We start from the raw sequence: 18,501 nt of genomic DNA, 5'->3' as shown, positions 1-18,501 counted from the left end.
AGGGGAAACCTCAAATATGCTAATTTTTGAGTGCAGCGATATTTAAAGTTACGAAACCGGCACACAAAAACGTACTTTCTCTAAATTACAACAAATTTTTTTTTTAGTGGAATCAGATTTTTGACATCCAAAATATAGGGGATAGCCGCAATCTAGGAAGCATGGTCCGAGTATTTTGGTCACTCTAAAGTTTAAACCCCTTAATGTTAATTTTGTTTTTTGGGTATTTCGCTATATCTGGAGAACTTTTTAAGTTCATTGAAAACATTTTACACACTGGAAAATTATAAAATTCGTTAATCCAAAGATAATACCTTGTAAAAAATAGCTTTCAGTTAATATTTATATTTGTTTATTATTTTATTTAAGAATGGTTGAAAAATTTTGAATTGTAAGGTATACAATTTTTGCATCCTTTTAAATAATGTTATTTTGTATAGCAAAATACAAAATCTGAGCAAGATTGGTTGAATAATTCCTGAGAAATTGAATTTCAAAAAAGTCAGATACTTCAAATTCGATTATATTATGATTATGTTATAATAACAGTTATGTGCCGCTTAGAAAACGCGTGGTTAAAAGTCACATTGTCTCCAGCCATATAGATTTACAAAGTAGAATTTTATCAATACTTATTAATCTTTTGTATCGATCCACTTACATTAATAATAATCATATAAATTAACAAAGTAGAGTTTTATCGATTTAACCACTTACATTAATATAATTATCCTAAGGTTTATATCAGTACATAAGGATAAGTATTATTTGGAAAATATTCCACTTAGAAAAAGTGTGGCTAAAAATAATTGCCCCCATAATAATAAACCGTAATTAACATAACAGAAATTTCTCGATTTAACTACTTGCATTAATATTATTCTTCTAAAGGTCTTTATCAGTTTTAAGTGTTTCTTTTAAGTGTTTATCAGTTATAATTAAAATGTTGTAACTATTTCAGAAAGGAACTCTTGATTGGTTTAATGTTCAAGTTGCAAATGCGGAAGCTTTACAGAGAAAAGTAAGTGTCGTTTATAAAATTTTCCTGAATTGAAAATGGAGTCAATAAATGTGAAACATATTTATCGATTAATCGCCTAGTTTTGCACTAAAACGGTGCTTTCTTTCGTTTGTTTTCTTTGTTCTGTCTATATTTAAAAAAAGATCTATTCCTATTTTCCATTCACAATTTTTGTTATAAATATATTATGGTGGGAAAAAAAATTCTGAAAATTTTTTTTTTATTTGTTGAAAAAGTTTTTTCTTCTGGATTTAAATGTGCTAAATTTGAACGCATTGTAGCACGTATAATGAATATAAATTGCTCTGAATAAAATCTCTGAATATGCGAATATTTTATAACAATATATAAAGAATACTTTGATTTTTCTGATTACCCACAATTTTATCTTGAAATTGGAGGGATATGTTCTTTTCGCACCGAAACATGTTTTGTTTCACTTAAGTTTTCAAATACAAAATTCAACTGTAATTAAACCGTAAACTGAGCTTAGTTCACATATTATAAACATTAAAACTGTATCGCAAAAGTAATAATTTTAAAACGCACTTTAATTTTTAATGACCATGCGCATTTCTTTTTTGCTATTTCTCTTTATTTTAAAATTCATTTCATATTTTATTTTATTTTTCTTTAAAAAAAACTGAAACGAGCATTGTAATCCGGTTTTTCGAATCCCCAACGTTGCATTTTTTTCAAAAAATTGAAGACTGGTAATTTAATTAGTAAAATTTATTTCGTATAATTTACTTAAATTAATAATAATAATGAAAATAAAACGAAGCATCTTACTCTAAACTATGTGTGACTTTAGTTTTGGATGCTGGTTGATGGTCAGCGTGGGGAAACACTTGATGGAGCTTTCAATAGTGTAGTTATATATGTAATTAATATTATTACAAATAAGGTAATTATAATATTTTTTTAAACTGAAACGGTAGGAGACATTAGAAATTACTTTAAATTAATCTAACTCAAAGTAATTAATGCGAAATGTTCGGAGCTGTCAACTACTACGGTTTTTGGAAAATATTTTATACAATGNTTTGGATGCTGCTTGATGGTCAGCGTGGGGAAACACTTGATGGAGCTTTCAATATTGTAGTTATATATGTAATTAATATTATTACAAATAAGGTAATTATAACATTTTTTTTAACTGAAACGGTAGGAGACATTAGAAATTACTTTAAATTAATCTAACTCAAAGTAATTAATGCGAAATGTTCGGAGCTGTCAACTACTACGGTTTTTGGAAAATATTTTATACAATGAAAGACAATTAAAACCTAAATTCAGAATTTTTGGAAATTTTGCCAACATTAAATTAAATGTATACATTTAATTGATGTACACTTCATCATTGTATATCACTTTTTTGTACTTTATATCAAATTTTCAAACCAAAGATTAATGCATTTAAGCATAAACTACCACAAGCTTGATTGATTGATTGATATGAGTGGAATCTCGGTGTTAAGCGCGAAGCGCTTCTAACCGATTCATCTATACTGTTTTGGCATTTAGTCCAGAGGTCATATACAGTTCATAGTTCTAAGTTAGGATCAGATAATAAGTCCATGATGAGGTGAGGCATGAGTTGATTCAGTAGTACATCAGTTGTATGGGGAATTCCCCTGGATTAAAGTTGTGAGAAGATGCAGTACGTCTTGGTCCTTCAGCAAGTCTTTAAGTTCACTGATGAGGCTAACAAGTCTGTGGGCTGTAGAAGTAGTCGTGTCCTTGGTCGTTTTTCTCTTTCGACTGGGACGGGCCTCGCACCCAGTGAAATTTGAGGTGTGGTTTTGCATGCAGTTGCAGCATTTAGCTGGGGAGTCTCGGCTCTTTCTGCACTGGAATGAATAGTGCCCTTCGGCACATTTCATGCATCTTGGGCTGGAGGAGCAGGAACGTTGGGTGTGGCCGAAACTCTGACATCGAAAACACTGCAGCGGCCGCCGGCCGCCGTGGTATTTCTCTATGCTGATCGGGATCTGCTTGATGCTCTCAATATGGTAGATCATCTCGTGATTGGCTAGCATTGGCATAACGATGAGGTACAGGGGGAGGGGCCTAAAGGCTTCACCCACTTTCTTCTTAAACTGGACTATTTTCAGGATTTCAATGTTCCGCTTCCCTAATTCAAGGGATATTTCATCTGTACTAAAATCATCAGGAAGGCCACGGATGAGGACTTTAGCATTTTTAACTGGCTGAGCTTTTTCTACTGAAGTGGAAGGCTCTGTGGCTTTGTTGGTAGTCTCCTCCGTAGGTTCTGATGCAGTAATAGGGGTGGGCTCCGGCATGAAAAGAGATTCCGGAGGAGTGCAGCTTTTCTGGGTCATGGATGGGTCAACATTTTCTGTAGCTGAGGCAGACTTTTTCTTCCTCTTCTTTCTCTTTTTAGCTGGTGGCTCTTTGTTGTTTCTATTTTGGATCTCAGGTTCAGAGGCTGATGTCTCTTCGTCTATATCCATATTCAAATCTTTACTAGAAGGAGTTGTGATATTATTCGGAACACTGTGCTCGGAAACGGGCTCAGTCTTTATTTCATTAGTAACACTACTTTCTGGGATGGTCACAGGGATTTCCGCTTTCTCAGTGATAGTTGTCTCCATTGTAGTTGAGGCAGTTGGCTTCTTTTGACTCGACTCAACAGTTTGAATTGCAGACACCGCTGCGTTAAAGAGTTCGTTGTAATATCTACTTTGTGTTGAGGTAGAAATCTCTCCAATGGAATCTCGCAGCTTACGAAGTTCCACGATATCAGTAGTTTGTTCTAGAAGAAACTTTGAGTAAAGTGCGTAGTTCATAGATCTGGCCGGTATAAACCTTTTGACAATCGAAGATGTCTCATATAAGTCTGATGCTGGCATGCGGCCGGAAGGGAAAACTTTTCCGCCGCGGGCAGTTCGGTGATACGGCATAATTGCGGAGCAGAGAAAAACACGTCTTGTCTCTAGCAAGGCTTGAGCTGGTCCCTCCTCGGTACACTCCACTCTTATCTACCACAAGCTTAACATCAAGCATTCAGATATATGTTTGATTTAATCATTTATTGTGATAGTTAAAATCTTTTTAATTAATTTAATGAAATTTACAAATCTAAAAAGAGAAACGCTTAAGTATTGCTATCACTTCAAATTTAAAAATAAAATCTGTCCGAAAGTCCGGAAGAATAGTTAACTGTGGATGTAACTCAAGCAAGATGTAAAAATGTTTTCCTTTTTAGTTTACATTTTACTACCAATACGGTAAATCATTTTTGAAATGGGCAAAAGTTGGCAGGTATGCTAATACTTTGCACATTCACAGCAGCGCTTTAATAAAATCTGCAAAACCAAAGTTTAATTTTTTACCAGGTTTTTTTTAAAATTCACTCGAGTAAATCAATAAGTTTCCCCACTTCTGTGTTACATAGGGAGTGGTAGAAGAAAAGTGATAATACATTTCAGTTTGTGATCACATGTTTTTTGTCTTAAGTTTATTTTTCAAAAGAGCAGACAAGTACATATCTATGAATATAAACCTATACAATTTTTATAAGCTCGTGCATTCAGGCAAAAAATAAACTAATCTGAAAAAAAATAACTTCGAAACCATTTTTTGAAAATGCACATTTCGAGAAAAATCTGTAGCTTTCCGAGCAAAATTTGCTTCAGATTTGAAATCCACATACCCGGAACAGTTATGATCTTGTATAATTGCAATAAAATATTTATAATAAAAGCTTAGGGTAGGGTTATATATATTACTTAATTCTCTCCGTTTTAGATTCATCATTAAATATTGGTAATTAACTATTTAAATTTTTTCTTGATTTTAAAAAGAAAATCAAAACTATTTTAAAATTTATATTAGCAATGCTATGATTCAGACAATGAAGTTAAAATAGCACGCGTTTTCATTCATAGTAGCAGCATATTTTTGACTAGTAAAATTTAGGAAATTACGTGTTTTATTACTGCAGTTAACTGATCGTGTCAAACTTACCGTGAAAGCTTAAAATTAACTATAAAAACTCTTTTCCTTCTACCTTAATTTTACTATCACTATACCTAACTTTTTCAATGATTGCTTCCCCTGTAACTCTCAGTCCATAAAATACTGCTAACGAAGAACCTTTTCCTTACACATACTTAAACGAGGATCAAGAGGATTCCTGTACTTCAAATACTGGGAAAATGTCATAAACTTTAATTGCTACCACGACTGCACTAGCCATTAACAAACTTGCTTTTACACCTGAAGCCATTAAATGCGTCCGTAAAACCACATGGTTCATTTTGTTCATTCAGTTTAAACTGATCTCTTCAATGAGGAAGGGATGCATTGGCAGATTTTATAAGAAATTATCCTGTTCTTTCGCTTTATAACATGAATGGGAATAAATTATGTTTTTTGGGATACATTTTAAATTTATCTTGCCTATAGATATGATGATTTGCAAATAATTTGATTAAGTATAACAATTTACATTATAATGTATTTAATGAAATTTTAAAATAATTTAAATTGTTTAGCTCTTAACCCTTTCGCGCCGACTGTCAAAAATACGTGACAGCATGAAACCGTATCAATCAGGGTAAAAAGATAAAACTGGTAATCAAAGTATTTCTTTAGCAGTTTATTTGTGGGCGGAGTTATAATTGTTTGATGTATTTCATTCACCAATACTTTGTTCAAAATAAAACTATTTAGTTATACTTTGAATTAACATTGATTATATATATGATTAAACTAACAATAATTAAAGTAAAAGCAAAGTAAGTCTGTCCAATTAGCAACGACTACATTTAAGTTACCGTTTTTCATTTAATTACAACTTGATTCTGATTTTGTACGAATGCTTTTCTGAATCACTCATCCCCAAGGGGTTAAGGGTCTATTAACTCCATGTTAACATACCAACATGTCAGCAATTTTACTTTCTATTAAGTAGCAATTTATCTATATTTTTTGTTCATTTTATTCATTAACGTGTATTTCATTGCACGTAGTTGCTAACATTGACACTTTATGGATAAAAGTATTCTAAAAACTATAACTTTGATTTCTTTTTTTAAATAAATTCCTACGGACTTAAAATTTTATATTTAGTGACAACCTTCATTAGAATACATTTTAATAAATGCATGGAAACAGAAAATTCATGAACATTAATTAGTTATTCGTTAAGAATAAAATTCTTCTTCGGGTCTGAAAGGATCCCAAACTAGAAAATTCGAAAAGCGAAGTGTAAATAAATAATAAATATTTATGGATTTATGAATAATATATCTTAAAAGTGTCTTAAGAAAACGAGGACAACAAACTGGGATTTAAAGAAGCCACTTGGAAAATTTCAATATTTATTATAGTTTAAACACTTTCCCTGTTTATTATATTTTTGTACTTTTGTAAGACTCTATAAGACACTGATCCTGTAATCGTGGACGATCGGGGTTTCAAATCTCAGTGGCGGATTGGAGTCGCCACTGAGATTTAAAACCTCGGTGAATCCCACCGAATTTAAATCGATGGATATCAGGTTTTTGGGGAAGCTTGTGAGAAATGCTGACCACATTGCTGCTATCATGCCATTGATTACAAAATTATAGGAATTTGACCAGTGACCCGCAATGCGCTGTTGTAGTAAACAGGGTTCTCGCGAGCCTTGTAAATTTTAAAAAGTGGTAAAGAAAATTAATCGAATGTTGATCATTTAATTTCTGTGTAACCACCACTAAAAATTGCTTTCCAAAGAAAGTATATATGCATAAAACGTCCTGCTTCTAAACCACAAGGGCCGTAAGGCCTCAGACTCCCAGTTCCACTAAAATGAGAGAACGAAGCTTCTAAACCCTTTAACGACAAAGCGGCATATTAACACTTTACCGACCGGTAGCGGTTCGAACATACTATGCCCTTTCACCGCCCGTTCAGCTGCAGATCGTCCGAGACACCGGCTCGGTTTCGGCCTAGACTGACGCGCGGACTTCACCACTAAATATCAAAAATTACAAATATGATATAAAATGCAACGTTAAATCATCAATATACTGGTTACTGTATTAAAAAGTAGGCGTAACTATCTTTCTTTAACTAATCTTACAAAATATTTTGCTACCACTTTATTAGAACTTTTCCAGAAAGCGGAGCAGTTGGCATCCCTGCCTTCATATCGATGAAAAAATCCCGACTTTCCTCGCAGGAAAATCTAGTCGCACCCAGCTGCACGATGAAAAATCCCGACTCTTTTCGCAGGAAAATCTGGTCGCACCCAGCTGCACTCGAGAAAACGACAGCTGAATTTTTTTCAGGGCATGCTGAATTGGTGGAAAACGTAGTCACCACAGATCGGTCAAAAGTCGATTAATCGACGACCGGTCGGTAAGCGCTGGGGAGCAAACGCTGAATAATCTACGGCCGGTCGGTATACGATGAGAACAAAACGTCGATTAATCGACGACCGGTCGGTAAGCGCTGGGGAGCAAACGTCGAATAATCGACGGCCGGTCGGTATACGATGAGAACAAAACGTCGATTAATCGACGACCGGTCGGTAAGCGCTGAGAACAAAACGTCGATTAATCGACGGCCGGTCGGTAAAGTGTTAAAATAAGAAATATATTTTAACCTTAATTTATAACCACTACTAAAATTTTTCGAAGACCTCGGGAACCCTGGCTTAAGCTATACTTTAGAAGACACTATCGTTTAATATAAATATATCTGTTTGCTTAACTATAGGTGTATTTCGCACGCTTCGCCAGTTTAAATGAACCTGCCTTCATGTTCATATTTTTTATATAAAATTCATTGTGAATATAGTTCTTGAGTGTATAGTGAAACATTATTTAATAATTTTATTTACTAATTACAACATTAAATTTTGTCGAATTATTTTTTTTAAATTTGTCTTTTTGTTTTTTTCTAGGAATCTACTTCCAAATGGCCACTGAAGCGCTTGATAGACCTAATAAATGTGCTTAATACAGACGTCTACAAAGGTTACGTCTATTACAATGAAGAATTTGAAAGGTAGTTATATCAGTTGTAAGTTTCATTCTAATTTTAACAGAAGTAGTGAAAGAAAACATAGAGAAAAGATATTTTCCCGTTGTAATGTTTAATATTTTTTCTTTCTTATTACAATCTCTGATGACTTGATTTCAACATTCTCAGACAGTTTTATTGGAAAGAGATTAAAATACAACATAAACATAACAAGTGAGCATAATTCAATTTCTCATTTGTAGTAGCACACTTAGAAAAACTCGTATTGCACATAATTCAATTAAATGTATAACGCTAACGGAAATAAAATCGTTCACTTATCTCAAAGGTACTAGGTAAAAAGATTTTCAAATTGATTTTGTTTGTTTTGTTTGTTTTCTGATAACAAAACCATCTTGGATGAAACCATTTGATTAACGCATACTTTGTTGCAGCTCTAAAAAGAGGCAAACAAATTAACTAACTGAATGCTACTAGTTAAAAAGATTTTATATTAATTTGATTTTTCAACCATCGCTGATGACCAAAACCATCTTTGATGGATCAATTCAATCAACGCATGCTTTGTTGTAGCAATTAAAATGTTAAATGTGGGAACCATTCATTCAACGCACGCTTTGTTGAAGCACTAAAAAATATCAATCAAATTAACAAACTGAATGGTACTAGTGCAAAGGATTTCACATTGATTTGATTTTTTTGACTATCGCTGATGACTAAACCATCTTTGATGGAACCATTTAATCAGAGCGTACTTTGTTGTAGCACTTATAAATGTCAATCAAATTAACAAACTCAATNGTACTAGTGAAAAGGATTTCACATTGATTTGATTTTTTTTACTATCGCTGATGACCGAAACCATCTTTGATGGATCAATTTAATCAACGCATACTTTGTTGTAGCAATTAAAATGTTAAATGTGGGAACCATTCGTGCAACGCACGCTTTGTTGAAGCACTAAAAAATATCAATCAAATTAACAAACTGAATGGTACTAGTGAAAAAGATTTCACATTGATTTGATTTTTTTTACTATCGCTGATGACTAAACCATCTTTGATGGATCAATTTAATCAACGCATACTTTGTTGTAGCAATTAAAATGTTAAATGTGGGAACCATTCGTGCATCGCACGCTTTGTTGAAGCAGTAAAAAATATCAATCAAATTAACAAACTGAATGGTACTAGTGAAAAGGATTTCACATTGATTTGATTTTTTTTTACTATCGCTGATGACTAAACCATCTTTGATGGATCAATTTAATCAGAGCGTACTTTGTTGTAGCACTTATAAATGTCAATCAAATTAACAAACTCAATGGTACTAGTTATCAAAATTTATCATTGATTTGATTTTTTTAACCATCTCTGATGATCAAACCATCTTTGAGGGAACCATTAAATCAACGCATACCTTGTTGTAGCCCTAAAAAGTGCCAATCCAATTAATAAACTCAATGGTACTAGTTAAAAAGATTTCACATTCATTTCATTTTTTTTACTGTCCCTGATGACCAAACCATCTTTGATGGAATAACCTCCAAAGGATATTAAGTAGTAGCACTTATAACGCCTACTTATCTAACAAACTAAAAGGTACTAGTTTAAAAAAAATTCACATTCTTTTTTTCGTGGTGTGAAGAAAGAATATGATTTTTAAAAGAATAATTTATCTATTAGGCATTTGAAACTTCATTATACATTTCGCGATGAACATTCGACCCATTTAATAGATTCGAAGCTACATAGTAAGTAAAAAGAAATTGTTAACTTGCACAGAAAGTCTTAAACAACAATTGTAAAAGCTGATTTTTATAGCTTTAAGGTATAAAAGTACTAAATTGAATAAAACATCTATCCTGCAAAAATTGATTCTCAGTTATTTGTTCACTTTTTTACACAAAGGGCCTTTTAGTAAATATTCATGAATTATTTCAATCCTATAATTTGTAAATATTAGTATCATATTAGTTTGTATTATATAAATTGCAAAATTGTGACATTTTAAATTTTTGTATACTTTGAATTGTGACATTTTTGTATACTGTATATTTTCGAATACTGATATAATTTTATTCGAGGGAATTAAAAGCGTAAAGATTCCAAACACCAAATGATATCACATTCTATTGGAAAATGAAGGATTCTGAAATAAATTATTGGCGTCTAGTTTTGTTGTAATCGTTTTATTGATTGAAATATAACACCTGAAACTTACACAAATTTATCATAGTCGTTTCATGCGTTAATTAATTTCTTTTTATTTTTTTCATATGGAATTTTTAAGTGTCATTTGTTAAAAAAAAAAACTAAATAAAATACAATTGGAGAGTAACATATTACCACAACTGACTTAAAAATATAACTATTTAAGCAATAACCTAAAAATTATGTTTTACTACTTTGCTTTCTTAATGATATTTACCTCGCCTTGCATGAGGCAAATTTGAAATCCCTAAAATTGCCAAAGTAAATGGGGTTAATTGTAATTTTTATGAACAGTGCACCGGAAAAAAACGGACCACTTGTAATAACTTCTCATCTAATGATCGGATATTCACATTCCTGGACTCAATTTTAACCCTCTCGCGCCGACTGTCACAAATACGTGCCAGCATAAATCAGTATCAATCAGGGTAAAAAGATAAAACTGGTAATCAGAGTAATTCTTTAGCGGTTTATTTGTGGACGGAGTTATAATTGTTTGATTTATTTAACTCACCATTACTTTGGTCAAAATAAAACTATTTAGTTGTATTTCTTTCTTTTCTTTCTTTATTTAAGCAAAACTGGGTGCCTAGGCCGCGCAGCGTCCCCTACCCCATTCATCATGAAAATTATATACAGTGAATAAAACATTTTGAATTATGTAACAATGTGGTAACATTATAATAAAGTAACCATGATTAGAAGTATGTACAAACTTGATCGGAGATTTACATTAATTGCCATTGAAAAATGAATACAGCCATGATTAGATGGATATACATGAAATACGAGCTTAATCTGTGATATTTNATTATCTCTCCCGACTCCAGAATCTGACGAGATCAAGATAAGTATCACTCACCTCGTAAAGTTCAGGATAATCAGCATCAATTCGACATAACCGGCATCACAAGGGAGAAGAGAACATCAGTAGAGCATCATCCTTCAAGACTTTGTCTCCGTGTGATCAGGAAGAGACCTATATCAGTTTCGATATAGTTGTATTTTGAAATAACGTTGATTATATATATGATTAAACTAACAATAATTAAAGTGAAAGCAAAGTAAGTCTGTCAAATTAGAAACGACTACATTTAAGTTACCGTTTTTTATTTAATAACATCCTGATCCTGATTTTGTACGAATGCTTTTCTGAATCTCCCGTCCCAAAAGGGAAGGGTGTTCTCAAATGGTGTCTAAATATAATAATTAATAAGTGCAGGTGATATCTTAAGTTACGAAAGCAGACACAAAAACTCACTTTCTCTGAGTGAGCGTACCTTTTTTTTTAAACGGATTCGGGTTTCTTACCTCCAAAATATAATGGGTAGCCGCAATCTGGGAAATATGGCTCCCATAGTTTGAACTCCGTAATGTTAATTTTGTTTTTTGCCAATTTCTCGATATTTCGAGAACATTTTAAGCGAATTGAAATATTTTAGCACAGAACTATAAAATTCGTTTGTCCAAAGAAAATAAATTTAAGTAAATATTTATTATTTTTTACTATTTTATTTAATAATAGTCGAAAAAATTTTGAATTGTAAGGCATAAAATTTTTAATAAAATAAAATGTCTTTATTCAATACATTAAAACTAAGCGTAACACCACACTTAATGGTAAGTCAGATCAAAATTATTATTTTCTTAAGCAAGTACAACATCTATCACCTTACATTCAAAAAACATATTTACAATACTTTTAGATGACAAAATTAGGCAAATTGATTTTATTCAATGTATACTGAGCATGCTGATAACCTATCTATTCCGAGGAAAAATATATATTGCAATCAATATATATTGTAATCAAATATGAATTGCAATTAAATATATATTGACTTCTTCACTGAATTAATGCGTACCAAGGCATATCTTTTACAATTGCTCCATGTTATTCATTTTTTTATATTTTTTTTTACTTGATCATACTATATTTGCCGCAGTATATTTTAAATAAAACACCATTCATATATTTCGAAAATTTAAAAGAAAAAAGCGAAACAAAACAATATACCATCTTGCGTCTTTACCATTTCGTCATATTGTACGAGTAGTGCAGTATGTATTTATACTAGTAGTATTATTTACATGAAAAATTAAGGAGCTTTAAGATAAAAGAGCTTTTAATTTTAAAAACTAAAATCTATAGAGTTTTACCTTTATTTTTAACTTGTCAACTACTCTTTCACTGTAGATACAGCATAACTACTTGAGTGGAAGCAAATATTTTAACGTTGAATTTACTGAAACACACCACTTTGCACGCTTAATATAGTGAACAATAAAAAGAATATAAATTCAAATTACAAGTTTACCTTGTGTATGCGTACGTAAGAAGAACAAAAGTGGCAAGTATAATTCTTTAGCAAATGAAGCTATTTCTATTGAGTTGCAATTAACATTTTCTAGCATGTGAAATCTGTACAATGTCCTTTTGACAAACGTTGTTTGGATTGGTTAGAAAGTTTTAGTAAACCCTCCTCTTTCTACTCGTTGTTTTATCACCTGCAAATATAATTTCAGGACAATGTGGTATGCAGCGTTTTTAATAGTTTATCATGTGTAGTTCATTTAAACAGTGTTTTTGCCGTGTAATGATAAAAACTCATTAATAAGTTTATGAGTTTTTTTTATGAGTTTTAAGTTTTTTTTTAGCATTAAAATATCTTTAGAAGAGAGACGGCTTTAATACGTTCACGCCGGGGTGACCCACCGGTGGGTCACGCTAGATTGTTTCATTTTGGCACCGCACCGGAGTAAAAACTGGTAACAATAAATTTCATTTTTTAGTTTTTTTTTCGGAAATAATAGAAATCCATAACTACCAATTGTTTTTAACGGATGCAATTTTTATATTGAATTGCTTCTTCGCCGTGATAAATTTCCTTACAATGAATTGTTATAGTTGAGAATAGATTAACTCCTCCCGAATATTATCTNATTCTAATTATGTCGTAGGCTAATTCTTTTTCCGACGTGAACGTGCTAAATGGAGGCCGTATTTGAACAGTAGTCTAACTTCACGTGTTGCTACAAATGGAGTTAGTCTGGCTTTCATATACATTGGCTTTCATTTTTGAAACAGAGAACTTCAAAAATCGCGCCAAAAAATATACCATATTAGTTAGAATTAAAGCTTTTGTACCTCAAAACAAATAAAAATGGAGTTCTATCACTTAAAAACCAGGCTCTCAAATATGGTCCGTACATTCTATACTATAATTTTTACTTTGACCTCAGCAGGGGTCTGCTTAGAAGAAATTTGAGTCCGAAAACGAACCCTTCGCAAAATATCTTTTCATAAAAACGAACCCTTCACAAAATAATTTTTCTTTTCCCTTCACAAATTTGTTTATCTTCATTATTGTTTTGTTAATCAAATAAACCCTTCCCGGGGGGGGGGGAGAGAAAGACAGATGTAAACGAACTTTGTCTTCGGCCGACGCTTCTTCCTTTATTCGTCCGAAATGAATATTCTGCCTTCAGCAGTATAGGCTAAATACCAAATATTTGTATGTTGCATCTCTAATTTAGTAGCAGCAATTGCTGTTTATCTTTTAAAATTAATTAATTTTTTTATTATAATTTTACAGTGTTGAGCATAATCTTGTATCTTTTTACAATTTAAAAACTCATTGAAAAAGTTTTTTGCAATAACAGGACCCTATTTGCACAAATTCACAAAAGCAGGACCCTGGTTGAAAGAATGTAACTTAACGATTATTTTATATTCACAAATTACGAGTAATTTTTTCCCATTTTTACAAAAACGGACCTTTTACAAAATGTCCGGATAGACCCCTGCTAAGGCTGTACAAAACGTTTTGTCAACCATATTTGCCAAATTAATTATTTCATAAAAACAATTCTATATAAAAGCATAAATAATTATATAACAACATAACAGCAACATACAACAACAACAACATAATAAACATATTATAGCGATGTTGAAATACGTATCATTAAGCTGATTTAAATAAGTTTATTAGCAAATAGAAAAATGGAAAATTTATTAACAAATAGAAAATTTATTAACATGTACAGATCTGAATTTTTATTTTAATTTGACAAATTTGCTCGAAGAATGTTTTGACCTACAATAATATTCACAGTAGTTAATGTTGTTCTACGATTGAGAAAGCTTTTCCTTTTTCACGTTAACGCATATCCAGGTGAAAAAAATTCGTCATTTCACGGATTATCAGCAGCAGCTAAATAACAATAATTTGTAACCTAAATGTAGCAGTAAATTATTATGTCCTAAAAAAATGACTGAGCAAAATACGAGGTTTTACGTTATGAATTGAATTTACTCAAGTTAACATTTTTTTATGCATAAGTTCGTGTCATTTGGAATATTATATAAATATTATAAATGAAATACGTTATGTAACGATGCATAACTAAAACCTCTATTTGTTTTGTATTCTGGATTGAAATAATAACATACAATGAATTAATAGGTTTTACTTTTTCTCAAAATGAGCCTTATCTAAGTACATTTAATTATTTAGAATGATTAGTCAAAATATATTTAGATATGTAGTTACAGTTTTTGGAGAAAGATTATGAAGAGTAAAATATGAGAAAGGTTTTTTTTTCTAATTTAACCTAAACTTATTTTTTTATAAATGCTTTTATCTATCTTTAATTTTAGGTTAAAGAAAGTTAGTTATGTAATTCTAATTCTTTTTGTTTCAGTATTGCTGGTGTATCGTATTCAATAGTTGTTTATAAGCAATTAGAAAAAATGGTATGTATATAATTATTTATTTCCGCAATTTTATGTATAAAAAATGTACTTTTAAATGTAGTTTTTCCTACTCACCATTTCTTTAATTCAAAATGGGGTCAGATCAGATGATTGAAAAAAAAATGGTTTAGCAGAGGCACTACGGATTCTTCGTATTTTCGGAAAATATTATTTTCTAGCTGTAGCAAGAGTAATGTATTCATATTTTAATAAATTAAAATTAGAATAATTTTGTAGTTCCCTGAACACAACTAATTTAAACGGATAAATGTATGGTCGCACGATTAAATTTTTATAGCCCATAAGCCAGTAAAAGAGAATATATCACCAACGATGGTAATTTCGTAGTAGTTTAGGGTGAGCCACTTTCTGGAGAATTTGAAAAGGTAGCAGCAGATGTTTTAAGTAGTTTTAATTATGTTTTATGTTATGTAATTTAACGTTACTTTATAGCTCAGTTCATAAAGTTTTAGCGTGCAAAAATATTTTTCAGTAAATCATAAAAAAAAAAAAATTTTAATTATGAATTAGATCGTGTAGTGTTTTTTCGTGCTGTGTATAACTAGAGTAAACATAATTTATATTTGATAATCGTTGAACCAAAATTGAGTTTACGAATACCAACTTCATTACCTTTTAATTTTGAACCTAATCTAGAAGACGAGAAAATCCTGGATCAAGTATAGGGAGAAATTTATCTTCGCTGAGGAATTTTTAATGGGACTAACCCACATTTGCGTTACATGGAGAGAGAAAAAACGAAAACCTCCATCGGGTAGCTTGACGGCAAAGGGATTCTAACCACTAAGGATCCGTCTACCACTGAGGATATTTCACGTCAGCCCTATGCTCGGCTCGAGCCGGATGTAGAATTCGTATAGACCTGGCATCGCTGGGATTTGAACTCCGGCAACTCTATTAACTATTTCGAGCAATCGCACTAACCCCTGAACCACCACGTCTCCTCAACATAATTTTTAAAATAAATTCTACCACTCAGAAAATATATTACAATTTAGAAACCGTTCTTTGAAAATGAGAAAATATTTGCAGCTCTGTTTAAATACACGCTTTCACACCATATTTAAAAATATATACAAGGCTCAGTATATTAACTACTAAATCTAATCACTTGAATTTATACACGCCTTGGTATTTAAAGAAACATTGTTTCATTCATGAACTGTTAAAAAATATTGTAACTTACCAACCGCTTTTTTTATTTTTAACAGGAATCTGGTCCACAATAACTGGCAATTCTAAGTTAACGAAAAAAAACAAGTTTAAAATTTTGAATCGTAATTACTAGCGTAATTTTACTAGTTCATACTCCAGAGATGCCAACTTGCTCCGGACAGCAAATATATATTTTAAAGTGGTAGTTTATCAATTGTGGTCCTTGGTTTAATAAATTGAATTTAGTAGATTTTTATCCACCGCTATTTTTAAATAATTTGTAGGCTTATATAATTCACCAGTTATGAACAGTAATGTCATGCTCTACTTTTTAAAAAGCAGGCAAAATTAGTCAAATATTTGCAAAATTTACTTTGAAGTTATTTACCGCTTTTTTAATTGTTTTGGCGTGTCCGGACCAGTTGGTATCTTTGATACTCTCGAGACTAATTGGCAAATTTGGCAATCTTTCAAACATAAAACGATTACTCTATAAACGAATTTAATCCTAATTCAATTTTTAAAAATGTCCGTTACCTCTATTTTTTTCTAAAAACTACAGATGTATAGAAAATTATTTGACCACTTAATTTAACTTTCTGAATTTTATTAAAAAGCTGTCAGAGGAGCTTTCAAGGAAACTACAATCAGACACCTGCTATTCGGTTTGTTTATCTTTTTCTAATATTCGATTTACTAACATTGATTACTTTTAAAGTCTTGCATGTTTTATATTATATTTTCTCACTGTAATATTATGTTATTCTATTGAATTTTCATTGTCTTAAGGTAAAAAAAAGTGCAGATTCTTTCTCGTGAAGTATTAGTTTTGAACAGTGAAGGTAATCCACAAAACTTACAATGCAGAATTCAATAAGTGTATTTTCGGATCTAAATAGTTCTACATTTCCTCTACGGGGAAGAATTTCTTAATCAACAATTCTTTGCAATAGCAATAGGAAAAATTCTAATTATGTCGTAGGCTAATTGTCGTAGGCTAATTTAATATGTCGTAGGCTAATTGAAAAATACTGTGCTTTTCAAATGCTACCAAAATTTTGCAGTGCACCAGGTAAAGTAGAAAAGTCTTCAGTATTTTTTAACCTACCTAATATTTTTTAGGTTTGCTACATTCAGCCTTTGTGCCCCTTAGGATAATTTGTCATAAAAAATTCCATAAAATATTTCTATGGAGGTTTTTGCCAATGGAACATTTTTTTATCATACGTCTGTGGTAAATTTTTGCCATACATGTGTGGGAAATGTGTATAGTAAAAATTTACCATCGGTAAAACCACATTGAGATTTCCCATGGTATTTTTTTATGCAGCAAATTTTTGCCATAAGACTATGGTGTGCTATAGCTATTGATTAAATTCTTCAATGGGCTATGGCAACATTTCATCACAGCCGTATGAAAGTCCATCACACGCAACACATTTCCCACACAGGTATGGCAAAAATTTACCATAGACGTATGATAAAAAATTGTTCCATAGGCAAAAACCTCCATAGAAATATTTTATGGAATTTTTTATGACAAATTTTCTTCAGGGGCACAAAGGCTAAATGTAGCAAACCTGAAAAATGTCAGGTAGATTAAAAAATACTGAAGACTTTTTTACTTTACCTGGGGCTTTGCACAAGAATGATTAAACTACAAGAATATTTAAGGTGAGAGATTAAGTTATTGAACCTATGAGAAAAAAGCAATAATTATGTAAGAAAACAAAAAAACTTTCTGGACAATACAAGGATAATTACAAAAATTAATTAGAAAACAATAAAGGTAAACTGAGTTTATGAAAAAAATAAAATGTCATGGACTTACAGATTTGTTGGTTCTCTACTTTTCATTAATCTAAAATCAGTCACAACATCAAAGATTGAACACTAATTTTGTTCTAGATTATCAAGTTGTTTATAAAATAGAATAAGTTCAAAAACTTAGAAAAATGTCGTTTAAACTAGTAGGATTATAATTAATTTCATGAAGTTTAAGAATGAGGATTAATTTCGTGAAATTAAGAATGTTTTCAGGAAGTTCTGAAGTTTCATAAAGTTTAATTTAGTCAGAAATTCGAAAAAAATAATAATATATAAATATTTTATTAAATTAAATAAAAATAAATTAAATAAAAAAACTTTCTGAGTTTTTAGAAAGTTTTGACCTCACGCACATGCATTGTCATCGGCGTAAATTTTAGAAGTTCAAACGCAGTTTTTTGGTGGAAATAATCGAAAATGATTTTAAATAACCATACATTTCTGAAAACTGAGCGAACTTTATTGAAAAGTATTATTGTTTTTGATGGATTGGTTTACTCTCATGG

General features: G+C 31.3%; 1 protein-coding gene across 2 annotated transcripts in view; it reads left to right on the top strand.

Moving 5' to 3' along the window:
• The window catches only part of LOC107441121 (BAI1 associated protein 3), a 108,256-nt gene that overhangs the window by 49,882 nt on the left and 39,873 nt on the right, over nucleotides 1–18,501 (top strand). For both annotated transcript variants that reach the window (XM_043046307.2, XM_043046309.2), the window contains exons 14-16: nucleotides 962–1,021; nucleotides 7,941–8,044; nucleotides 14,941–14,992. In XM_043046307.2, coding sequence (XP_042902241.1) covers nucleotides 962–1,021; nucleotides 7,941–8,044; nucleotides 14,941–14,992 — 216 coding nt within the window. The remainder of the gene's footprint in view (nucleotides 1–961; nucleotides 1,022–7,940; nucleotides 8,045–14,940; nucleotides 14,993–18,501) is intronic.

This window comes from Parasteatoda tepidariorum, chromosome 9 (genome assembly GCF_043381705.1).
Source record: "Parasteatoda tepidariorum isolate YZ-2023 chromosome 9, CAS_Ptep_4.0, whole genome shotgun sequence".
NCBI classification, from domain to species: Eukaryota; Metazoa; Arthropoda; class Arachnida; order Araneae; family Theridiidae; genus Parasteatoda; species Parasteatoda tepidariorum.
Note: the sequence above shows the minus strand (reverse complement) of the source record. Positions and strands in the feature narration are given on the sequence as shown.